This window comes from Sceloporus undulatus, chromosome 5 (assembly GCF_019175285.1).
Source record: "Sceloporus undulatus isolate JIND9_A2432 ecotype Alabama chromosome 5, SceUnd_v1.1, whole genome shotgun sequence".
NCBI lineage: Eukaryota > Metazoa > Chordata > Lepidosauria > Squamata > Phrynosomatidae > Sceloporus > Sceloporus undulatus.
The window spans coordinates 104,651,409-104,677,056 of NC_056526.1; the positions used below are offsets into that span (position 1 = coordinate 104,651,409).

Below are 25,648 nucleotides of genomic sequence, written 5' to 3' on the forward strand. Positions count from 1 at the left end.
CACTTATATTTTTGTTAATGTAACTCTTATTTCTCCTTACCATGTATGCAGTCTTCATCATTACATCAAGAACATTCCTGTAACCTTGTCAGTCAGTGTTCATTCAGACTGCAGGTGCCAATCACTAGGACCTACAATAACATACATATTTTCATACCCATTTTAAGAAAATGCATGGCATAATCCTATCTCTCTTCCTCAACTAGTGTGTTCATATAAGGCAAGAGAAAAGCTCAGTGACTGATGGCTGGAATTGGTCTTGACCAGATTATTACATTATGAAGTAAGAACTCAAGACTGCAATTAGCCTCTTCTCTGCCAGCAGAGGAGGAGCCATCTAGGAATGGGTTAACCTCTTCTGTCCCTGGCAAGGCAAAGGATAATGGGATTTAAATTAAGCCTTAATTTAAATCTCTAGTTCTTCCCTTCAGTTCTTTCACCTTGCCTTACACCAGAAGAAGTTGTACCAGAACTCCTCTGTTGTTCCTTGATTTCTTCTGTCTTTATTCTACTCTTTGGTTGCGACCAACAAAATAATTTTCTTTTCCTTCAGTCTTTCAATGGGCCCGTACAGACAAGCCAAAATAAAGTTGCTTCGGGTCACTTTGGAGGGATGCTGTTTCAATGATGCATGTGTCCTAAGATGCCAGAAGGTGCACCAAAGCTGTGCTCCAGTTCTTAGGACTGGAGCGTGGCTTTGACATGGCTTCTGGCCTCTTAGGACACATGCATCATTGAAACAGCATCCCTCCAAAATGGCCCAAAACAGCTTTATTTCGGCCTATCTGCGGAGGCCCAATATTTCTCAAACTGTGTTGCCTTTTACATCACATTTTTTCTTGATTAGTATGGGGAAGGTTTCTGGGTCTTCAAGAAAACCTCACATCCCCTTCCGTGGCCCCAAATTAGTACTCAAATACATTATTAGTGTGGAGAAGGTTTCTGGAAAACCTCACATCCCCTTCTGTGGCCCTAAATTAATACTCAAATACTTCCAGGTTACTAAGCATGTAGGCGCCCTCTTAACTGCCTTCCGTGGGAGCTGTAGAGAGGAGCACTCCTTTACCTGTTCAACCACTGACTGACTCTTCTGCAGTCATCTGCACTGGCAACGTGGCAAATTAATTATTTTAAAAGTGGGCGGATTTCCCACTCACTGCCCAGACTATCTCTACTGGAACCACTAGTACAGGTATGGCTGAGAAACCCGCACATGTAGTGCCTGATCTCATCTTGGTCTCTGATCCCGAAGCAGTTGAGGGTGATGAAATTGGAACTGAAGTCTCCCAAAAACAGTCAGGGAGAACTTTCAGAGGTGAGTGAGAGACAGGTCAAAAGGGAGCCACTACCAGTGACTGCCTCTGGCAGATCCATCATATTTTCTATTTCTCAGAGTAGCTTCAACTAGCCACCTGGCTTCTGAATTGGAGTATTACAAGAAATTAAGCAATTCAGACAGGGCTGTTCACACCCTCCTTTCTTCCCATTACAGCTCCATCATTAGGATCTACTGTATGATCTTAACATGAGAGTTTTCTACAGGCAAGCTCTCAGAAAATATTTGGATATGTAGCCCTCCATTTTACCATTTGTCAGTAAAGCTCCAATATTTTCTCACCCACCCATACAGCATTTTTTGTGAGACACCCTTGATTTGTCCTCCAGTAGTCCCATCGGTTTCCATCATAGAGGCTCCACATGGTCCTCAAGCCCCTTATGATGAAGGCACCATTTGAGCCATTCCATTCGATGTCCCTACAGACTCTTTCTCTTTTGGTTCTTTTTCTAATGGCTGTTATCTTGGCCATAAGGTTACTCAGCTGGCCACTCTTTCAGTCACCTCTTCTTTTTGTGGGTTTGACACAAATTCCATATCTCTCTGGTTGGATGTGATGTTTTCTACAAAGGTGAACTCTTCCTTTCACCTTTCCCAGCCATTGCTGCTTCCTTCCTTTTGTTCTCCTCCTCCTCCTCATGCTCTGCAGAGGTAATGGCACAAACTGAACATCCAGAAAGCCTTAAAAATTTACATCAGGTGCACTAAATAATTCAATCAACGGCTCCCTTTGTCTCTGTCCACTTTGGGGGGGGGGGGGGGAGGGAGACCTCAGCCTCTATGATCACTAGTTAGCTTAAGGCATGCATCTTCATCAAATATGAATAACTTGACTTCTAAGCCACCGGAGGTTACAGCACACTAAACCACATTTTTTGCCATTTCTGCAGCACTTTCAAACACGCTCCCTTGAAGGAAATTTACAGAGCTGCTACCTGAGCAAATCCTTCCTCCTTTACCAAATATTACATGTTGGCTAGTTTCTGACTGTGAGGGTCTTTTGGGGCAGGAGGATCCTCCAGCAGGTGGTCCCACTTTAATATCACTCTTATTATTTCTTCCTTGCCCCGTTTTCTCCTCCCAGCTCAGGTAGAAGTTTAGATAGGTCCCATTCTTGGATGTCTCCTTCACTGGCACATGGGAAACTTATTATGAAGGTTCATTCTTGTCAAGGAGGAGGAGACATCCAGCATCACTCTTTTAATGGGAAAGGCTTCATTATTGTGGTTGCATACTTTCTATTCTATCTCTGGCTTTTGTATGGAACTAAAGGGAGGAGCTAGGGATTCATTGAAAAAGACTTATGGTAATTGAAATCCCATGATCCCTTGTTTTGCCTGTGTGGCAGGAGAGCCTAACCCATTCCTGGATGGCTCCTTCTAGGCAAGAATGGACCTTCAGGTTAACTTCCAATATACCATTTTCTGGTATCATCCTCATTTTACAGCCTGAAACATGAAAATCGTTTTCTCTTCTAGTGGAAAATTAAAGTAGGGGCTGATATACAAACAAAAACAATAATTTAATTTTGTTCTTTCTACCATTTCATGAACTTGGCACACTTTCAGTGAAATGGATGCCATTTTTATAATACTGTTCTTACAAAGCATCCAGAAATACACAGAACATACCAAAACATGTTCCTTTAGATAAACACAAAGTTAAAAATACTAGCTTCATTTTAACAGATCAGTCTGTATTTATCTTCCCCTCCAAGTTTTAGGCCTGCTCCCTTTTTCATTTTGGATGAAGTTGATGCAGCACTAGATAACACAAACATTGGCAAAGTAAGTTCTCCATCTCTCCTTTACCTTAAAGAGAAATAAATGAGTTATAACATACTTCTCTACAGAAAGGGGGGCTTTTTGTGTGTGATTATTTATGTCTTGCTTTCCTGTTAAAATCCGAGGGGTGGGGGAGGCATTAAATCAAAAGGAAAATCAAATAAACAGCAGTTGTAAGACATCAATAATAAAATATCATTTGTACAGAAGATGTAACCTGTGAGTTAAGGTACTAACATATTTCCCATTCTGATTTTCTTCTGCATTTCACAGAATTGCCTCTTCAAACAGGAAGGGACTAGGCCAAATCATATTTACATAAGCTCTTTCAATGAAGTGAGCAGGGGGAGGTAATCCGCTGGAAGATTACCTCTCTCCTGTCATTTATTGAAAACAAATGAACATGTCATATTCTTTTGCCTAGCAACATTTTGATAGAAATGGTTTATGCATCGTAGGCAGATATTTACTGTGTATTTTGAGGCTCCGACCCATAAATACTTATTCTGGCCTTTTGCAGGAAATTAAACAATCTCACTCACATCTCATATTTGTATATTGTTTTTTTTTTCAGTTTGTGTACAGTAATGCATGACTAAATAAACCCTCTAAATTCATGAAAATAGCATTGATGTACTTTATGATTAAGACATCTTGTCAGCAGTGTGTTTAACATTCTGTTTCCTTTCCCATCTAATAAACGCTATTTTAAAATCTTTTTTTTCACTCCCCAGGTATCAGACTTCATTAGGCAACACTCTCAAGAGCAGTTCCAGATCATAGTTATCTCTCTAAAGGAAGAGTTTTATTCTAAAGCAGATGCTCTAATTGGAGTCTGTCCTCAGGTATAAATAACTTAGGAAGATTAATCCCCACAAACTCTTTATATGAGATAAAACAGAATATGATTCTGAGGTACTGAATCTCTAATGACATTGTGGGTTTCAAGTGTTAGAAATAGGGCGAAACACCTAAATAACTACACCTATTATAGCAAGATGTTCTTTACTAACTGTTGATCATTTCTCTCCTCAGCAAGATGATATTATGTTTAGTCAAGTTCTGACCCTGGATCTTACAAAGTACCCAGATCCTGAGAATGAAAGACGACAGAAACGCAAAAAGAAATAAAATTTGTAGTAGTTGGGGAATGTTTAACTGCTACTTTAACTGATTTGAATGTTGCTAATGAGTTGGTAAATTCAGGTTGCTAAAGCATTGGCTTTAAGTTTAAAACTAAGTTGAGAACTTGAAACATTTGATGTAAGACTGGTTGTTCAGCATTAAGCTGTGTGAATATAGTTGTTCTAAAAGTTAATAGCTAAAACATGTAGTTTAAACTGGAAAGTAAACACATGTATGTGTAGTAGTCCATGATGTTCTTATTTTAAGAAGGAAAATGGTGGAGAAACAGGATTGGCGAAATAGCAAGCAAATATAGTGAGGTCCTTCTCTTACAACTTTACCACCATCAAAAAAACATATATTTGTAAAACAGGCATGCACAAAAGTTCACAGGACAGCCATTAGCCAGGTGAAGGGCAGCTTGAAAGGGGAGTTGGCACTATGGGGAAGGGTTAAGCACACCCATTTGATTGTATGTACACCAGGTTATAGGGACACTGTCACACAAATCTGCAAGCAATTTCTGGTTTTGGCCTGGGTCTTTATAGTACAAGTTGTGTCATTTTTGGTGGTTTTCAACTGTATGTTCACCTTGATGACTTAAGTATTAGGGCAGTGTCTTGTACTGGCAAAAACTTTAAAGCTAACAAATAACATTTACACTGTGATCATTTTATTGTGTTTCTGATTTATGTTTTAGAGTGTTGAAAAAATGTCTGAAATGCCTATTCTGTATTTGGAATTGGTGAAATAAACTTGGTTCAATTCTGGTTCCTTATAGTTTCCTATGTTTTGCAAATTTTCTCTATGCAGAGGAGTACTATAGTTATACAGTCTACTATAATCTGCGACCACTACTTCTAGGTTTGAGTGATACATTGTAGAAATAGTTGGACTATCCAGTCTGCTGTCTGTGTGATGCATGCTTGACACAATTCTAACAGTTCATCTCCACTAATTAATGACATTAACCAGAAACACTAACTGTATGCACACAATCTTTTTAGATGTTATGAGTTTTTCTCCTCAGGCACTTAGTTCATTAAGCCTAACAGATACACTGAGAAAAGTGAAAATATTTACTGCTTAATTTGAAATACCTTTATTACAATATGCATGAATTGCATTCAGGGTTTTATTTGTTCTTTTTAAAAATCATACAAAAATACAAAACCATACTGCATTAGTATAAGAAGGAAAATAAGCATTCCTGTTATTCCACAAGTTCACTTAAGGATTGGAAGTGGTATGCTAAGTAAATTTTCTCATGCCATGGAAGAAAATCTTTGGATTTAATTCTACTCTTGTCATGCAGTACGGTAATGGAAGGTGTTAAACAACCATTCTGTTTGAAGAAATATGCCTTCCTCTATTTAACTTATGCCAAGTGAAAATGAGTCAAGGAATTTAAAAGCAAAATGCTGTTTTCAAACTCTTTTCTGCAGTGTTTTATCCCTGAGATAATTGCACGTCAGTCTTGGTTAAAAGACACCTCTGCTGGTAACATATTCTGAATACATAGGCGTGTTAGATGTGATTAGCTTATTCTCAACCTACCCACCCATTTTTCATAAGGGACATAACTTCAGTACATAATTAAACCTTAAAAGGTTTCTTCCCTCCTCTAAATGACTTTTCCTCATGATTTAAGCAGATGGCACAATCGCAGCAGGCAGATGTTTTTGAGGTTACGTTCTCTCAGCTTCACAGGGAGCAGATTCTTCAGCATTATCTGTTTTTAAAAAACAAAAGTTTTTTTAATAATGAAAAAATAAGATTCAAGTCAATGTAAGTTATAATTGCAGTAAAAACGCACCATGATTTTCTGCATCATAGTTTTGAAAACAGCTGTTTCTTTTAAAGTCATTTCTGTATTATTAGAACTACTGGAATTTCTGAGAGCATTTTTTTTTTTTGTTTCGCACACTGATAGCCCCAGACATAGATGAATTGTGATATTCACCACCCATTGATTAGGAAACTACATACACTGCTGACCCATGTCATGACAGCGAGAAAAGGACTAGCGACCATCTCAGTGCAAACAGAGATGCTAGTGTACCCAGTAGTTTCACCATACAATGTGAAACCTTCAATTATAGGCTTATATATTGAAGATTTAACAGTGTGGTCACCAGCTGTCCCCTTTTCCTTCCAAGACCATTACAAAGTCTGGAACTGGAACAGGAAACTATCAGTGGCAAAAATCACAGCTGAAAATGACCCTCTTGGTATAGTACCCAGAGTGTTTATGCCAAAACAAAGCGTTGGTCTGTTGTTCACTTTGTTTAACTCATAACTCAAAACTAACCTTTTACAATACTGTTACCTCACATTTTCTATTTTCTGTTTTTAGTTTTGTACGATGTGGCCATGCTATTCTATTCAGCAAATAGCTCACATTCCTATTAACATAGTTTAAAACATAATTAGTTCTTAAACAACTTGTTAATTGCATATGCGTGCATAAGTCTCTTTTTGGACATAGTGCAGGGAGCTATTTTACTTCATCCACACCTTCTTATCCCTGACTGCTGTCAAACCTTGGGAATTGCTGCTGCTGCTGAACCTAGGGGAGGGAGGGTGCAAACAATCCAGACAAGATGCAGCTTGTCTCGGAACCAAGGGGAAGAGAGTGCATTTCTTCCCTTCTGACTTGAGGCCAGCTGCCTATTCATCATCTTATCTGCCTGCTCCTTTTATTGCCTCTACCAGTAAGCAGCATCAGGAGTCCCTGCTGGGGTGGTGGTGGTGGAGAGGGACACATAACTATAAGATTTCAACTGAAGTTCACTGTTTCCCAAAACAAACGAGTTCACGGTTACTGTCCATTAAAATAATATAAAACCTGTTTTATTTTTGTTGTAAAGTTTTTGAACATACCACTGCTTGATTATGTCTGATCAGTCAAATCCTATTGTTTGAGATAATGTCACAGTTTGATACTTTCAACACCACTGGCAGTCACTTGAAGTGTAGCTTAACCATAGGGAACGTTAATGCAGTTGCCCCTCCTTGAATATTTACAGAGGGGTGACCTCCATTAAATTTAATGCAGCGCACCCTATGCAAGCCTATGGGGCTTGAATATCGTTGAGTCTCCGTTTTTGCCAGAGGGGGGGGGGGCAGAACGGATCCCCTGCAAAAACGGAGGGCTGACTATATTCTGGGAAATCAAGGGCTATACAGTGGGCCCTCAACATCCCTGGATTTAGTATCCACCCTGGATTGAAATGAAGAATTGGCTTGAATTTTTTTTTACCTGCAATCAATTGCAGGCCAAGAAGTGGTCCCAGGGCAGTAGTGAAGGCTAAAACAGCAAGGCCTGGGCACCAAGCATGCATTCTTCCTACTTTGGCTGCAATGATTCTGCTCTTTCCTTCCAAAAGCAGAAGTAGTGGTTGGCACTCAGGGCTTGCCAACTTTGGCTGATGGAAATCCCTGGAAGGAGTTTTCAGGGGAGGGAGAAGCAGCTAGCACATGGCACTCGAAATCTCCCACCACATCCTCCGCTGATGAAATTCATTCCTTGGAATATGCTCACCAATACTGTATCTGCTGTGCCAAAGTTTTCAAAAACCTGCCCGCAACAGGCTTTTTTTTGGGGGGGTTAGGCCTCAGCAAGCCCCAAGTGCCAGGCAGTTGCCACTTTTGCCTCCTTGGAATTGACTTACATCAGCTGAGGGAGCGGCAGCAACAGCATGTCCTGAGTGCCAAGAGCACAGTCTTTTTGCTTCATGGTAGAAGCACTCCAGCTGTCGCTTCTCCCTTGTGAAGGAAACAGCAGAATTGCCTGGTGCCTGGCCCTTGCACTTGCAGCCTCTGTTACTGCCCTGGGACTGCTTCTTGGCCTGGCTGAGTCAATCATTACCTGTCAATCTCCGGTAATTTTAAATTGAAAATTTTAATACTGACTTGAGTGTTCATGGTTTTTTTTAGGATCTATGGGGAACCAAACCCCTGCAGATATCGGGGATCTAATGTATAATTTAACCATGAAATGAGCGGGGAATCAAACTTGTTAAAAGGAATTTAATTACTGTATTCTGAAAGTTAGTAATTGGTGATGAAGCTAAAACTCATGTTTCCTGGAAACATGTAAATTACACAGCATTCTAAAGACAAAAGGAAAGGCTTTTTAAAAAGAAGACAAAAACTCCCATTTTATTTTCAATTGCACAGTACATCAAACAATGTAAAGCACAAATTGCAGGGGTTTTCCTCTAGAACATTCCCCACTTGCTTTGTCTTTCTATCTCACTAACTTAAAGAATGCTTGGCATTTAGACTAATCAAATCATTTCCCATTCTTTTGAGTTTTTTCTTCAGCATCACACCAGCATGATGCTTGGTGTGGGCATGTCAGTATGAACAATGTACAATGAAATACACCTTGGATATTCCCATATGAAGTGAAAATAATTGGCAATGAAAATTACCATTATTATGTTGCCTTAGTCTCTTAGTTTGGTCACTGCCACTTTCCCCTAGCTTTCGCTTTGCACAGTCCAAACAAGATGCCCCTGCAAGGACAAATAATGTTACAAACTGCACACATGCAATAAAACTAAAGACTTCCAGGACTTTGGTTGAAATTGTTCCCTTTCACTTTAAAGAGATACACAATAGCCATGTCATAACCAATTACCATCCACTTAAGGTGTGCACATCACGTGCCAATCTACCCTGGCACCACCCCAGATAGGAGCAGAAATCCGTTCAGGCAGCCTGCTGCAACCCCGGGGTGGCTTCAAGCCGCTCCGGGGGCACATGGCATCAAAACGCCACACTCCCAAGTCACCCAGAAGCCGGTTTTTCTGGGCTATCTGTTCAGCCCAGTAGTCATTCCTCCTCTTCCCTTGCATTCAACTGCTTCCAGAGAGACAGCTAACAGTGGAGGACGTGCCCCCATGTTGTATCTGGACATCTGAAGCACCAGACCAGCTGGTAAGGGGCCGTTGCACCACCACACAAATAGAGGGAAATGCTTGAATAATGAGGTAATAGTAGATATTCCCCTTCACACAAGCTTGAAACAACTACGAGTTACTCTCCAGCGTAAAGCAAATACTGCGCATGCTCAAGCCCCATTTAGCTGAATGGGCTCGTGCATGCAGCGGCACGCGTGTGCCACAAGCACATGCCCCATTAGTCACAATGGGATATGCCACCCCTTGTGCCCCACGCGGCTTTCAGCATATGCTGAAACCGCGTATAGCACACCCGCGTATGATACGGGCGCGCACTGTACTGAGTGGTATTTGATTCATTTTATAAACAGGAATAACTTGTGAATGGAAAATTGGCACACAACAACAATTTCTCCCAGGAATAGCCCAATATTACAAAAAATAGATGCAAACAAAAATATACTTAACCTAAAAGTGTTGTGCTATCCACTTGATGTGTATCTGGGGAAAAGAATGAAAACTTAAGTCACCAATCAGATTGGATATCATTGATTTGATGATACTTTTATTATTAATATGACTATTTAAACTGCACATTAACTCATTATTAATAAACCAAACTTTTCAAACTACTTTAAATGCACAAAGCCAACAAATGCTTCCCTTACATACTACATGCACTGTTCCTTATCACACAAGAATGAGATCGTCTACCTATGGCATCAGAAGTCCAAAAATCAATAAATGATTGAAATTACCCCAACTCATCCCCATTGAATATCTAAGTCAGAGTGAGCAAAGTGTAGCTCATGGACTGCATGTGGTACCACCATACTGCCATTGAGGGCCCCACAAGCTACCTTTTTTCTTTCTGTTTTGGAAAGAAGGCCCATACAACCCAAAAGAGATGAAGGTGGCCAAAAATGTGGCAGAATGCCCAACTGTGTCCCCCAGAGGCTACTATTGGCCATAGTAGAGGAGAAAGTGTGGACAGAATATTAGTCAATGTGGCCTTCCAACTCCTAGCAGATGTCCACCCCAGTGTAGACTATGCTCCTTTTAGAACACCTTCTTCACACTTTCTAAGCACAAAAAGGCAGTGTGAACATTTAAATAAGTCTGAATAATTATGCAGCCTGATTTTTTCTTATTTTGCCCCACACATCAAGGTGTATCAAAACAAGTGAAAGTACTTCCTAGTGTTTGTCAATAATACATTTTTCTTTCTCTCCCCACTCATGAAATGATGGTCCTTAGGGAGACAGAACTGACCAGCGCTGAAATTTTATAGGTATCAAAAATTAAAGAAAGGTGGGTGGGTCTTGAGATTTGGATACTATTTGCTAGTTGACAATGCCCATTAAGATAAACCTTTTGCTTCATCCCATTCCTCATCAGTACAGCACAGCAAGAACCATCTTAGCTGGATACTGTCATTACATGTCCCAGAGCTGATACTCAAGTCTGAGGGAATTAAAAAGGGAAATTATTTTTCATTTATCATTTCTTCTGAATAGTCTTGTGGATAGAGATGAAATTACAAATGTTGTTAGTAACTGGTAGCACAGAATCAAGAGATGATAATTGCTACAGCTAATTCGACAGAATAAACAAAACTGCAAAACTTGCAGTATGTGACATCAGAAGCACAGAGCATTTAATTGCATTTAAAGCAATTATCTTTATTCCTGAAAGATGTGAAACCAAAAATACAGGTAAATGGAGAACAGAAAAGGTTTAGACACAATAGATTGTTATACTACCTGGACTTTTCTGCTTGCAGATCTGATTGGTGAGATCCTGAACGTACTCCGGGAAACTTTCAAAGCCATCCCCATAGGAGACTACTTTTATGCCATGCAAAAGCATTTCTGCCTGAAGTTTAAAAAACTGGTCCTCATTTTCTTTAAGCACCAACATGTAATGTTCAAGATCCACTTTGTTTTTGACAGTATATAGAAAGAGGGCTTGAAATATCTGATCACGCAAGGTTTCTCCACAGCCCAAAAACAGAAATGATTTTGTCCGGTACAAGTTTTGCAGAGCTTCCTATAAACGGAAAATGGCAAATGAAAATAAAAGTATTCAGGCCACAGACATTATAAAGCAGAGGTGAGGAACATGAAGCCATGTAGAGGCTGCTGGGCTACAGCACCATGCTCCCATCAGCCTGGGGCTAACGGAAGCTGAAACCAACAACTCAGCACCTAGTTTGCTACCCCATTGTAAGGTATTCATTGTATACAGCCTACATACACTGTGTATGTAATCAAATATACCTATCATTAGTGTTACTATAGTTACATAAGAGAAAGAAAAATGTAAAATGGAACGAAGATCTTAAATGTAATATGATCAGTTTTTAGAGTGAAGTCAAATGTATGTTATTTTCTCTTCCACACAAGAAATGGTATAAGCCACTCACTAGGGGACTTCATATGTGTATTACTAATGTGAGCAGGGCTTAGCATTCAAGACACAGAAGTTTGCTTCCTTCTACCTGTACAGCAAAACCCTGCTCATGTCTTTCGACTGTAAACGAAGTGTGGTAAAAATAAATAACCACCATTATGTTACAACTATGGTTTAATATCTGCCAAGCCACACCTTGGCTCATCAAGCTTTAAGTTATTAACCACACTATAATATTATCTATCTACCATATCTGATCCTACCATTCCAGTTTCAGCTACAGTGTACATTCAAAGCATTGCTAATTTACAGTCTTTGTGGCTTGCAAGAAAATAGTTTTCTGATCACAGGGTATACATACCATCACCTCGGGGTCTTGAGTAACATCTTTATATCCTGAGGGATCCAACACCATTCCACAGGGGTCAGTATATAAACCATGAATGTGAAGAACTCCATACTGGACATGTCCCTTTGCCCACTGGAGAACCTGAAGAAGGCCAAATAGTTTGTTAATAATGCCAACTATTGTGCAGAAAGAAGTCAAGCCCCTAAAGAATGAATGACCTACAGTATTTATTTTGGCAACAGCGCTATCTGCTCCTCCCATGTTTAAAAGTCACATAAATCTAAACAAAAATATCCAAACTTGAGCTTGCACCACACAAGGTTATTTGCTACATGTTGCAGGCTTGCCAATTTTCTAAAAGCAGGCTCATAAAGGTTTAAATGTAAAACAACATCCTACAATAGGCATTTTCTTATAAGCATTGTACAGTTTTGTTCCAAATGTAATGGGAAAAACCCTCAAAATAATCCAGTGCTACAGCGTGGCCACCGGTATCCACTGGGGTTTTGTTCCAGGGCCGCACTCCGTGGATTCCACAATCTGTGGCTCTCAGGTTCCATTACACACAATGGTGAAGTAAAATGGTGTCTCATATTAAATGGCAAAATCAAGTTTGTATGTCTTTTGGGGGATTGGTACAGAAGTTGGAACTATCTTCTTCCTGCACACAATGTCCAAAACTTCCCCCCAAACCTATCTTTTGCATGATACACCCTCCCAACATGTCAATTTACTAGAGGGTAGGGACAGGTAGGCAGAGAATTACCCAGCTCTGTGCTTGTAGCAAGACACACAGCAACAAGGCATTCTCTGGGGGACTTCCAGAAGTCCTGGAAGATGATGTTGTCACTCTGCATCTAGTTACTGGCACATAACTAGACACTTCTCCACCCTCATCCCCCATCTTGCCACTCTCGATTAACCAGTAAATGGCTGAGGGTGGGGAGTTTACAGCATGTAAAGGGTAGTGTTGTTGTTGATGTTGTTTTCAGGATGAGAGAAGACACAGGGCATAGGTTTGCAATTGCCTGATGCAAGATCTCAGCCAATATTTTTTTCAAGTCACTTTTCAATCTAAAAAGGGCATCCAAAAACAACTGTAAAAAGTATATATAAAGAAAATTTTAAAACTGTACCACCATTATAAGAGTGGAATTTTTAAAACAAATGAAAAACTGACCTGGGCACAGAGAATTGGCTACTTCTTCCCCCATAAGTCCATCAGAAATGGATTTTTAATTCTTCTACCATCCATTTTTATTAAGGTTGTGTGGGAGAGTTTGGGAGGCATTATGCCCTTCTGATATTAGTGTTAAACATTTTATGTTTTCTAAAAACCCAGAATAGAGATGGACAAATTCTCAAAGAAAATTTATCAGTCTTATCATACCTGGTCCTTATCTTTCAAGTCAAGAGATACCATGGGCTTATTCTGTTGCTGACCAAAAATTTCAAGTAAGTTATCATAGTTGGTGGTAAGCACCATAGTGCCTCTCTCCATGAGACGGAGGATTGATTGCAGAACAACTGGATTCTGAATGTGTTGCTCCAAGTTATCAAAGACTTCCATTAGACAATCCTGGAAAAAGTTAGGCTTGACATCTCCGGTGCGCTAGAATAAAAAGAGAATACCATCACATAGAAAGAAAAACATGTATAAAAAGGCTTTAGTAATAAGTATACAGAACCCTGAAGCCATCCAAATCTTCAGTGCATGTCCTGAATTCAAGTATTATGAGAATGGGGAATGGAGAATCACTGTAAAGTAATATGTAGATACTCACCGGTGACATCTTTCGGATGAGGTCATGAGCAACCACAAGCAAATCTCGGTCTTTGACCACCTTTTTTCGGAATTCAGCCACATCCCCTGGATGCAACACCTCCAGCTGGTCAGCTGCTTCAATGACAGCTTCGATGCAGCTGCGCCAGGAGCAAAGAGCTGGAATTCCTGGCGCCACAGCAGCACTTACTCCTGTTCCTATTACTAGCAGAAGCTCCCGGGGCTGCCTCCGTATGAGACTTTTTAAAATTTTCCTAGAGAGCAGAAGACAAACATAAAATCTATCTTTGGCCAAGATAAGCATACCTATACAGTATTTAGACATTTAATTGTTTTACTAGAATATCAAGTTGAAATCCTTTTGGTCAATGGCAGAGACAGGTATAGACAGTTTTAATGGAGTGGTTTTGAAAACAGCAAGCATTTAATTAACTTTGAAAAGGAGTTTTGCTGAACAGGACTCAGTAAATTGCCAAGATACTGATAATAGAAAAAGTCATTGCTAGTTGTGCTGTACAGAATCACCATTTTAATTATACACTAACTGATTGCAGAAAGTGGTACAAACTGCACCGAAAGGCACTCCCACTATCTCTCAGGCTAACTCACAGGGTTAATGTAGGGATAAAATAGCAGTGAGGTATACACGCTTGCTTTGGACTCCTTTGAAGAGTGCACAAGAAAACTATGATGATCATGGTAGAGTGGCACAGTTTGCCATTTGTTAACTTTTTCCCATGGAATGCTCATTTTTAATGTCAAGCAAATAGTTACAAAATGTATTTTGGTGTCTATGAAATGGCAACAAAAGTGAACCACACAGAGTTCTTAAGATATAAATAAGATATTTTGTACATTAAAATGTCATTTAAAATCATCTTGAACAACAATCCACATATATGACCGTGAACAACTTGCTTTCACCTTGATTTTTGTTCACATTTATTTGTTGTTCTCTCTGTTGAATCCATTTCTCCTGTTCCTGTGAAGTAAGAACACAAATATTCCATAGGTTTTAAACAGGGATGAAACAAATATCAACAAACAATCAATTTTAAAAAATCTGGGCAATAAACTGGCCTAATCCCATGTAGACCATGTTTGTGTAGACTCAGAGCTATCTCGGAAGAGGCTCTACTGTAATCACCAAGATGAACATGATGGATGTTCTTTGCAAAAAGACTGCTGAATCTATAGCAAATTTAAAGAACAAAATGAGGTTTTGCTTGTTGTGTGGCCAAATACAAAGCTGCTACAATGCACAACTATTTTCCCTTTTATTTTACATTACTACTCCTCTGACTCCTATTATTACTAGCAAGGCTTTGGTCTTTTGTGGGAGGTCATAAAGCGAAGGCATTGCCCCCCAGAATGCTTCCAGAGTGGGGACTCGTAGCATTCACAGCCAGAAGGCACTGGGCAGCTGTCAAGGATTGCCTCTGGCTGTTGCCAAGAACATGGTGCAGTATCTTGAAAGTTTGGAGCCTACAAGATTGTTCTTATATCACTGACTTTAAGTTCCTCTTGTGTGAAAATACCTTCTCTACTTGTTACAGGGTTCACATTTTGCTCCACTGATGGGACTTACTCCAGTCTCTTAACCCCTCTAGTGAAATGGTTCCACAAAGATCTCAAATAGTGCGGGCTGAGAAGGATCTGGGTAACTTGTAGCCCTCTGGTAGTTGATAAAATGCCTGATTTTATTTCTCTTGTGGAGGGAGTGCCACAAGACATAGAGCATGACAGTGTAAGATGGGGAAGAGGCAGAGGTCAGCTGCGCTCATCACTGTGGCCCTTCAGATGTAAAAATGGGGTGAGGGCAGAAATCAGACACAAAACCACTTTATTTATATGAATGGCACCAACAACCCTGTTTTCTACAGGTACATTCAATTTTCTCCAGAAATTCTCCAGATGCTGAATTTTAGGGAAAGGAGAAAGAAAGGGGGGAGAGAATGAGGAAGGGAGAGAAAGAAAGGCAGAGAGAAGGGAGCAGAGAGAGAAGAAGAGAGAAAATCAGCTCCTGCACTTTTTTGTACAATGAGAAAAATGTATTCACAGAAACTAGCCAAGCTTATTTTCATCATTTCTGAAATACATCAAAAGCTACAGAACAGAGATATCTAAAGATAGCTTAGCTAGTGCTACTCTGGATCATATGCATCCAATACTGCCTAAATGTCCAGATCCATATTTCCAACCAAAACAACTGTACATGCATTGCTCCAGATGCTTCATGCAGACTTCTTCAAGCAGACCTCTCCCTGTTGTTTAAAGATGGCACCATTGTTTGTGTACCGAGATCAGTTAGTAAGTAATGTAAAAACTTACACCGCTGTGTGACCTCGGGCAAGTCACACTCTCTCAGCCTCAGAGGAAGGCAAAAGGAAACCTCCTCTGAACAAATCTTGCAACAAAAAAAGCCCCACAACAGGTTTCCATAAGTCAGAAACAAGTTGAAGACACACTACTAGTTTAAAAAGTAAACAATGATTCCCAAGATAGTTATTCCTCATATAAATGGCCCTTGTGGTCCCTTCCAAGATTCTCAGATTCTATGTGCAGCAGGATATAAAGGAAGAATTATATAGGTTATGAAATGCAATGCAGTGTAACGCAGGGATCATGTGTGGCCTAAAAGGCTATTTTGTGGTCTTCCTTTCTATCCTTATTGGAACCTATTAATTTGTTTTAGACAAATTGATGTCTGAAAGCAGCTGCATATAACACACAAGAGCTTAATTTTTTGTCACTCTTATAATGTAAAACAGCTCCTCTCTGCCCACCAACCTGGCACACTCCAGATCTATACAGCTCCCACAATCCCCACCAATCAAGGCAATGATGTGAGTTGTAGTTCAACAGATCTGGTAGCTGATAGGTTGGGAAAAGGCTGATGTAAAATGTTAGGGTCAGAAAGCTGATGTAAAATGTAAAGTATTTCTAAAACAATTCAATTTTTTTAACACAAGAGGTTCAAAGGCTTAGTAATTAACATCAAATCATATTGATAAAGAAGCTTGTTTCTCTAATTCTCAATCCATCTGGACAGCTATTATTGTTTTACAGTAAACAAGATGCTCTCTGAACATGCTCAAGGGTTCCTTTCAACATTATTGTCATGACACACCACTCTGTCAACAAAGTTGTCTGTTATAGTAAAAAGATATAGTAAAAAGACTATGCAACAACTTTCCTTATGAGTGTGTTAGTAAAACATGTGGCAAGCCATAAGGAATTATTGTGTGAAAGACCTTTGTTCTCACTTTTTCAGATTGCAAAGAGATGATCCAGATGTTTGAATGTCCATGCTTGTACAAATTTAGCACATAAGGAACAGGACGAGCCTTCTTGATTTGCTACTTGTTGCTAGAGTTGACAATTGAAATAAGTGACAGGGCTCCTGTATCTGTAACAGTTGTGTAGAAGAGGGAATTTCAGCAGGCACTGTTTGTCCCTAGCTTTAATTAGTGAAGGCCATATGAAATAACACAAGACTTAGCTGTCCACTGGAAACTTTGAAGGGATGAAACTAGAATGACCTCCCTTGGGAGAGAATTATATAGTGCTGCTACAGAGAAAACCCTGTCAATGTACCCACCAACCTGGCCTTTTAGGTGGTGGCACACATCAGGCCCTCCACTGTGAGTCTTACGTTTTGTGTGGGGTCATATGGTATGAGAAGGCCTTTCAGATATACTGGTCCCAAGTTCTTTAGGGTTTTGTAGGTCAAAATTAGCACCTTGAACTGAACCAGTGGGCAAATTCAAAAACAGTAAACTGTTTCAACCACTGAAATTACAAAGAGAGAGAGAGAGAGAGAGTGTACCATAAAAATGTTTCCAGGCAAGACTGGTGATATATTCTCATTAGAGAGCATACCTGACAATAGTATATCCAACATACATTGGGTCCTTGGTATCCAGTGGAGTTTGGTTCCAGGATCCCCGTGGATACCAAAATCCATGAATTCTCAAGTCGCATTAAATACAATGGCATAGTAAAATGGTGTCCCTTATATAAAATGATAAAAAACAAGGTTTGCTGTTTGTTTGTGTGTGTGTGTGTGTGTGTGTGTGTGTGTGTATTCAAGATGTAGATGGTTGAATTAGTAGATAAAGAATCTGGGGACATGGAGGGCCAACTGTATTTTATGCTAGCTTCAGCTTCTGAACACTTTTCAAGGACAGACCAATGCAAAGCACATTGTGTGTGTGTGTACCTTCAAGTCATCTGTCAACTTACAGCAACCCCATGAATTTCATGGATTGAGAATTCTTAGGCAAGGAATACTCAGAAGTGGTTTTGTCCGTCAGCAGCTTCCAGACCGTGGAATGACCTTCCAGAAGACCTTCCAGCTCTCACTGTGATGGACCAGGACCTAGGAGTAGACCACAGGTTGAACATGGGTCAACAGTGTGATACAGCAGCTAAAAAAGGCAATGCGATTCTAGGCTGCATCAATAGAAGAATATAACCTAGAGCAAGGGGAATAATAGTGCAACTCCATTCTGCTTCAGTCAGACCTCACCTGGAATACTATGTCCAGTTCTGGGCACCACAATTCAAAAAGGATGTTGAGAAGCTGGAACGTGTCCAGAGGGCAACCAAAATGGTGAAGGGTCTGGAAGTCATGCCCTATGTGAGGAAAGACTTAGGGAGCTGGGCATGTTCAGCCTAGAGAAGAGAAGGCTATGAGGTGATATGATAGCCCTGTTTAAATATTTGAAGGGGTGTCATACTGAGGATAGAGCAAGCTTGTTTTCTGCTGCTCCAAAGAATAGGACCCAGAACAATGGATGCAAGCTACAGGAAAAGAGATTCCACCTGAACATTAGAAGGAACTTCCTAACAGTAAGAGCTGTTCAACAGTGGAAGACACTCCCTCAGAGAGTAGTAGAATCTCCTTCTTTGGAGGTCTTTAAACAGAGACTGCATGGACCTTGAGATCTCCTCCAGTTCTATGATTCTTTCATTTCCATATTGTAATTTACATTTAATTTTATTTGTATTTTATTATCCAGATTGAGTGCCACAGGTGAAACAGCAGGATATAAACTGAATAAGCTAATAAGATAAATAAAAATGGCCATGATTTTGAGGTGAAATGTACATGTTTGGCAATATAATCATATCTAAGAAATGATCAAATAGATTCTTCATTAATGTTGGGAAATAATACCTTTAACTTAATGTACAGTATAATGGTTGAAGTAATGACTTAATTTAGGCCCTCTCTAGACGGGCCTTTTAGCATGTACCGAGTACGTGCTAGAGTTGCCTCAGAGCCTCCATACGTAAAAATGGCGGAGCCCTGTACACATGGGTGCCGCCATTTTGACAGGACGGCCGCACCACATCCAAACGGTGTGGCTCGGCCATATTGTACTCGCACCGCTACAGGGTGCATAGGGTGCCCTATTTGCAGCGCCGGAAGTGGAGCTCCTTCCTGGAGCACCTCGTTCCCTCAGCCACCAAACAGATGCGGGAACAAGGACGGGGGGGAAAGGGGCCAAGTGGCCTCTTTCTCTCCCGGCAGTGGCTCCCTGGGGTGTCCTGGGGCATGAAGCCCCAAGGACACCCCTTTCCAGGCCAGGGGGAAGCAGCGTTTTGCCGCTTCCCCAAGGCCTGGAAAAGTGGCAGATCAGGGCCTCCGGGGCTGCCGCTGTAGCTGTTTAGGCCCCGATCCTGCAGGGAAAGGGGCAGTTGCAGGCCGCCCCAAATCAGCGGTCTGTATCCCGCCTTAGTTAACTTCAGGGATTGACATGCTGTTACACACCTCATTTAACACTGAAGTAGTATTTTTTTTCAAGAAATAAACTTTCATTGTATAAATCTCATGTTTATTCTTTTTTATTTTATTCTGAATTAATTTTATGAACATATTAGCCTAAGAAAGGCAAACCAAGCTAAAAGACATAGCAAATTTACCGTCACTAGCACAACTCCTAATATTATATATCAATGCATATCATATAAGGTTACTAACTAGGACTCCTTGTGATTCATAATAGAAAATTTGCACTAAATCTTTCCCTACCATGGATATGTATCATTTGCCATATTTGTGATTGTTGTACTAGTCTTCAGGGGGGAAAAGTTTGCACCGATAGTATCACAGAATATATCTCAGCATACAGCTTGCAAACAGACAACTAAACTCAAGTTAAACCACATCCTATTTAAGTAACGTTAGGCTCCAGTCCTAAGCAAATGCATCTGAATGAAATTAAAAAGGAAAGGAAAATTATTTCCTGTAAAGGCTGCAGCCCTTGCAACATTTATGGCATGTGACAATTTAGTACCTCTGAAATTAATTAATTAATTAGCAAACAGCCCAAAAATAAGAATGCAAATGTGTTTAACACTGAGATGCAAGTTTGTGACTGTTCTGTTGCTGCTCCCCTCATTATACATTTTCCTCCTTAATAAACACATCTCACAGATGAATAACTATATAATCTACATACATGTTATCAGAATGATTCTTATTGTGTTGATGTCTAATAAAATTCAATAATAAAATAGATAATAAAACCCCAGCTCAGCCATGTAGACCTTGGGCAAGTCACACTCTCTCAGCCTCAGAGGATGGCAATGGCAAAGAATCTCATCTGAGGAAACATGCCAAGAAAACTCTATGATGATAATAATAGATTTTATTTATATCCTGCCTTTTCAGAAGGATCAATGATAGCTTCACCATAAGTCAGAGGCAACTTGAAGGCACACAACAACAACAACAAATCTAATAAAATGCAAGCCAGTATGTCATTCTTAAATACAGTACTAAATATTAACCCAAACCAAAACTGTACATTCACCTTTTTGTCAGCTGAATACTGGCAGTCACTTGAAAACAGTACTCAGTATTAAGCAATTTAAGTTGCAGAAAAACTGGCAGAGATGCTTTAAGCCCTCTTGCTTAAGAAGGGGCATGACACCAGGGCTACTGTCTGAGGGCGACTAAAAATAGAAGACATTAGTGGTGCTATTTTGAACAATGATGTCCGTGCATTATTTGCCCCTTTTGGTATCTGGATGCCCAGTTGTGCTGTTACAGTTAACGCGGCAAAGGAAAAACTAGAAATCTGAAAAAAGAATGAATAAATTAGCAGCCACATGCAGACAATGTTACATCCCAACTGAACAGATGGAATTTATGGCTCAAGACCAAAATTTTCCATGATTCCAGGGATCCAAACAGTAACAATAAGAATAAGAATATAGAATAACAAAAAAATACTAATACTTAAACAGAAGATTAGCTATCCAGCTTTGGAGAGAGGCAGACCAGATCCACTGTCCCCATGCTGAAGAGACCAACCTAAAAGAGGGAAAGGCAAATAAAAGACAGCTTGGAAATAGGAAGAGTGGCTCAAACAACAAGACTGTGACCTACTTTCGTGTTTTCAAGACTCGATTCCAGAAAGAGAGCAGCAAAACGCCAGGTGCAAAAACCCTCCGCAGTGTTGAAGTCAAAGGCAAGGTACGGATTAAGATGGGGAGGGAGATGTACAGAGAGGATAAAGGCAAAGTAACAGGTGCGCAACAGACCCATGACACACATAAACAATTTACTGAGAATGATTTTTCTTATTCACCCAGCAAAACATTCTTCCAACAAACTACGCACCCAGCTTCACTCTCCAACATGTGGCATGTTTCTCCCTTTGGTAGGGCTAAGTTCCCATTCTGGTGGAAATTCAACAGGTGCAGCTGCTGCAAAAAGCCCTTCACTGCTTACATTTCAGCCAAGGATCCTCACTGCGGAAATAACCAGGTTTGAAACAAACTACAATCCCCAGAATTCCCCAACATGGAGCCATGGTGGTTAAAGCAGTGTCAAACCCGACTATTTCTGCACTGTGCATCCAGCTTTAAACATCGGCAGAGAAGCAAATCTGCCCACAAGAATTAGAGAAGGAGTTTGCTTTTGCGGTTGTTGCTCATTCGCAGGCCTAGATTTTAGCTTTGAGGAAGATTGTCATAGGAGTGAATCACACTGGGGTTAATTTTGGCATTAACGAGAGATTAAAGTGCATTTAAAGCATCCTGAAAATGGTGAGTAATTGAGCGAATGATGATCACAACTAAAGCAATGCCGGAAACGTATTGTCGCCAAAATCCTGAAAATGAAAAGATGTGTGTTGATGCTTCTTTGGGACCACTTTAATGGTGGGTTTTGTGCAACATTGTGTGGAATCGTTTTGCATAATTACGTGATTTTTTCCTGGGATGTTTACGGGATAAACATCCGATCTACTTAGTGTGATAATCTCCATAGCCAACATAAAATAAAGGCCTCCCCCATTCCCAAAATTATGGGGGAAGGGAGAGGGAATGATGGTGCACATCAGAAGTAACTAGAAAAGGGACTTTCTGAGTCTGAAGGAAGGCAGTCTTCCCTTCACAAGGAGGGGAAACAAGTGGGGTAACCTCAGCATATACTGAGCATAAGTTGTTGTTGTTGTGGTGGTGTGCTTTCAAGTCCTTTCTGACCTATGGTGTCCCTATCACAGGGTTTTCCTAGCATGTTTCTTAAGAGACGGTTCGCCATGGCTGTCCTCTGAGGCTGAGAGAGTGTGACTTGATGCATCTTCTTCTCATATTATTATACATATATACATAATGGAATCATAGAGTTGGAAGAGACCGCAAGGGCCATCCAGTCCAACCCCATTCTGCCATGCAGGAACTCTCAATCAAAGCATTCCTATTGACAGATGGACCTCTGCTTTAAGACCTCCAAGGAAGGAGGCTCCACTGCACTCTGAGGAAGGAGTGTGTTCCACTGTTTATTATTATTATCATTATCATTATCATCATCATTATTATTATTTTCTGTACTGATATATATTCTGTACTTCTTTGTCTGGCTCAAGGCTATGGAATTCTGGGAGTTGGAGTTTGTGGGTCTTTAAAGCAGAGCTGGATGGCCATCTGTCAATGGGATGCTTTGGTGAGAGTTCTGCCTGGCAGGAGGGGTTGGACTGATGGCCCTCTTGGGTCTCTTCCAACTCTAGATTCTATGACTCTTATAATCTTGAGCGCCTTGGCTGTCAAGGCTTGGTATTGGCCGCATTCTAAACCCAAACAGTTTTTTCTTTTTTCTTCATCTTTCTTCTTTCTTTCTTTCTTTCTTTCTTATCTTTCCCCTAGATCTCCAATTCCATGCCCCTTTAATGCGTGAGTTTCCTTCAGGGAATTGAGGGAGACTTGGTTAAGACAGGTCCAAGATGAAGGTCCGATCCTCCGCTTCCTCCTTCCTCCTGCTGCTTCTTCCATTTTCTCTTCTTTCCTCTTGAAGGGGAAGAAAAAGCCAAGGGGGGCTTGGCGGAAGGCTATTCCTTCTCCGATGGTAAAATAGAATTATAAATAAATCATAGAATCATAGAATCACAAGTTGAAGAGACAGGGCCTCCAGTCCAACCCCATTCTGCATGCAGAAGAATCCAAATCAAAGCATCCCCCGAGGCCATCCAGCTCCGTTGAAGACCCAAGGAGGAGACTCCACTACACTCCAGGAGAAAGTTGGTCACAAAAAAATAGGAAAGAATAACACATACCTTAAATATACATACCTTATAAAAAAACCTTACAAACCTTACAAAATACTTCCTATTTGACAAAATATACATATATATTTTTTTTCCAGCCAACAGGCCATTAGGCAAACACAGGATAGATGATAGTAATAGATGGAGAAGATAGATATAGTAGGTGGTAGATAGATAGATAGATAGATAGATGAAAGATAGATGTGATAGATAGAAGAGATATTAGATAGATAGATGCTGATGATAGATCAGATAGATAGATTAGATAGATGCTAGCTAGATAGATAGATAGATAGATGTAGATAGATCAGATAGCTCGATATATTCGTAGACGATAGATGATGAGATAGATAGATAGATAGATAGATAGTCGATGATAGCTAGCAGATAGTGATGATAGATAGATGATAGATTTAATAGATATCATAGATATAGAAGATAGATTGATAGTAGATAGTAGATAGGATGATAGATAGATGATAGTGATAGAGATAGGTAGGTAGATGATGATAGAAGATCGATAGAAGATAGAATGGAGATCGATAGATGATAGATAGATAGATGATAGATAATTAGATAGATATTAGATAGATGATAGAGAAGATGATGATGTAGATGTAGATAGATAGAGATAGATGTGATAGATAGGTAGAAGATAGCTAGATGATAGAGATAGATGATAGATGATAGCAGATGGAATAGATGCTAAGATAGATAGATAGATAGATATAGATAGATGATGATAGATCGATAATAGATAGAATAGATAAAGATAGATGAGAGTATAGCTTGATAGTAGATCGATGCTGATCGAAGAAGATAGAGATAGTAGATAGATAGATAGATAGAATAGATAGATAGAGATAGATAGATGATAGATAGATAGATATAGATAGATAGATCGTAGATGATAGTAGATAGATAGATGATAGATGAAGATAGATAGATAGATAGAGATAGATTATAGACGATCGATAGCTATATAGATGATAGATAGATGTAGTAGATGATAGATGGTAGATAGGAATGATAGAATAGATAGATGAAATAGATAAAGATAGAAAATAAAGAAACAAAAAAATAGATAGATGAGATAGATAGCTAGAAGATGATAGATAGATAGATAGATAATAGGATAGATAGATAGATAGATAGATAGCTAGTAGATCGATGATAGATAGATCTAGATAGATAGATAGATAGATAGATAGATGATAGATCGATCATGATATAGATACTAGATAGTAGATAGATAGATAGATAATAGATTGGATAGATAGATGATAGCATATAGATAGATAATCTAGATAGATAGGTAGATAGATAGATAGATAGATGATAGAAGATGAGATAGATAGATAGAAGATGATAGTAGATGATCGTTATAGATGATAGACGATATATTAGATAGATGCTAGATGATAGATGTAGATAGATAGGTAGATAGATAGCTAGATAGATGATAGATAGATAGTGATCGATAGAGATAGAATGATAGATAGATGTGAGATGATAGATAGATAGATAGATAGATGATAGCTAGATGATAGACTAGGATAGAAGATAGATGATGATAGTTAGATACGATAGATGATAGATAGTGATATGATAGATAGATTTCGATAGAGATAGAGATAGATTGATAGATAGATAGTAGATAGTGGATAGATAGCAAGAAAGATAGAGATAATAAGATAGGAGATGATAATGATAGATAGATAGATAGATAGATAAGATAGATAGATAGATAGATAGATAGATAGATCGATAGATAGATGCTGATATGATAGATGCTAGATAGATAGACAGCTAGATAGCTAGATAGATAGATAGATAGATGAAGTATAGATAGATGATAGATTGATATGATAGATAGATAGATCGATTAGATGATCGACTAGAGTAGATAGATAGATAGATAGATAGAGCGTAGATAGAGATAGATAGATAGATAGATAGATAGATATTAGATAGATAGATAGCTAGACAGTGTTAAAGGCGCTATAAGACAAAGGCTCATCATCCCTCTATATCCTAATACATGGAGATTGCATTTCAAGGCCAAGTATTCCACGACAAAAACTGGTACTGAATCCTAATATCGTGTGAACAATAATACGTGTAAACGATACATTCAGACAGAGACAAAAGAAGGCAACCTGGGTCAATGTTGTGAAGAGGGGACGAGGTCCTCCGTCTCGTACAGATGCCAAGGGCCAAGAGTTGGAGGCCCACTGGCTTAAAGGGTCAGCCATGCTTTGATCCCTACACCGTTGTGCCCACTGGGGAGTTCCGTCCACACGGGAGAAGGAACCGGTTGCAGCGCTTTCACGGCCTGGCTCCGTGCTCGGGAATTCTGGGGACTGGACTCCGTTGTAGACACCACACA

General features: G+C 39.7%; 2 protein-coding genes across 7 annotated transcripts in view; one reads left to right on the forward strand and one right to left on the reverse strand.

The window, feature by feature from the left end:
- The window catches only part of SMC1B (structural maintenance of chromosomes 1B), a 55,767-nt gene extending 50,752 nt beyond the window's left edge, over positions 1-5,015 (forward strand). For all 3 annotated transcript variants that reach the window (XM_042467504.1, XM_042467503.1, XM_042467505.1), the window contains 3 exons: positions 3,054-3,123; positions 3,855-3,965; positions 4,156-5,015. In XM_042467504.1, coding sequence (XP_042323438.1) covers positions 3,054-3,123; positions 3,855-3,965; positions 4,156-4,251 — 277 coding nt within the window. In that variant the 3' untranslated portion in view covers positions 4,252-5,015. The remainder of the gene's footprint in view (positions 1-3,053; positions 3,124-3,854; positions 3,966-4,155) is intronic.
- A 316-nt stretch (positions 5,016-5,331) lies between these two features.
- FAM118A (family with sequence similarity 118 member A) lies at positions 5,332-21,026 on the reverse strand. Of its 4 annotated transcripts, none has more exons than XM_042467510.1 (10): positions 20,952-21,026; positions 17,922-18,080; positions 14,624-14,681; positions 13,701-13,953; positions 13,307-13,528; positions 11,929-12,057; positions 10,919-11,204; positions 9,624-9,656; positions 8,685-8,768; positions 5,332-5,977 (listed from the first exon to the last, which is right to left on the reverse strand). In XM_042467510.1, exons 3-10 carry the CDS (start codon positions 14,668-14,670, stop codon positions 5,934-5,936), a joined length of 1,098 nt encoding a protein of 365 aa, XP_042323444.1. In that variant the 5' UTR covers positions 14,671-14,681; positions 17,922-18,080; positions 20,952-21,026; the 3' UTR covers positions 5,332-5,933. The 4 variants fall into 4 exon arrangements, with proteins under 4 accessions (XP_042323444.1, XP_042323445.1, XP_042323443.1 ...); XM_042467511.1 differs by lacking the exon at positions 20,952-21,026 and adding an exon at positions 20,524-20,910 and having other exon boundaries at positions 17,945-18,080; XM_042467509.1 differs by lacking the exon at positions 20,952-21,026 and adding an exon at positions 20,524-20,910.
- Between the last annotated feature and the right edge of the window lie 4,622 nt (positions 21,027-25,648).

Bases quoted from the DNA above. Each gene is read 5' to 3' on its own strand.
- FAM118A (XM_042467510.1), bottom strand. From the start codon at position 14,670: ATGGATTCAACAGAGAGAACAACAAATAAATGTGAACAAAAATCAAG. The intron at 13,954-14,623 runs GTGAAAGCAAGT...TCTGCTCTCTAG, and splicing joins AAATGTGAACAAAAATCAAG to GAAAATTTTAAAAAGTCTCA. The intron at 13,529-13,700 runs GTGAGTATCTAC...TTTTTATTCTAG, and splicing joins TCATCCGAAAGATGTCACCG to CGCACCGGAGATGTCAAGCC.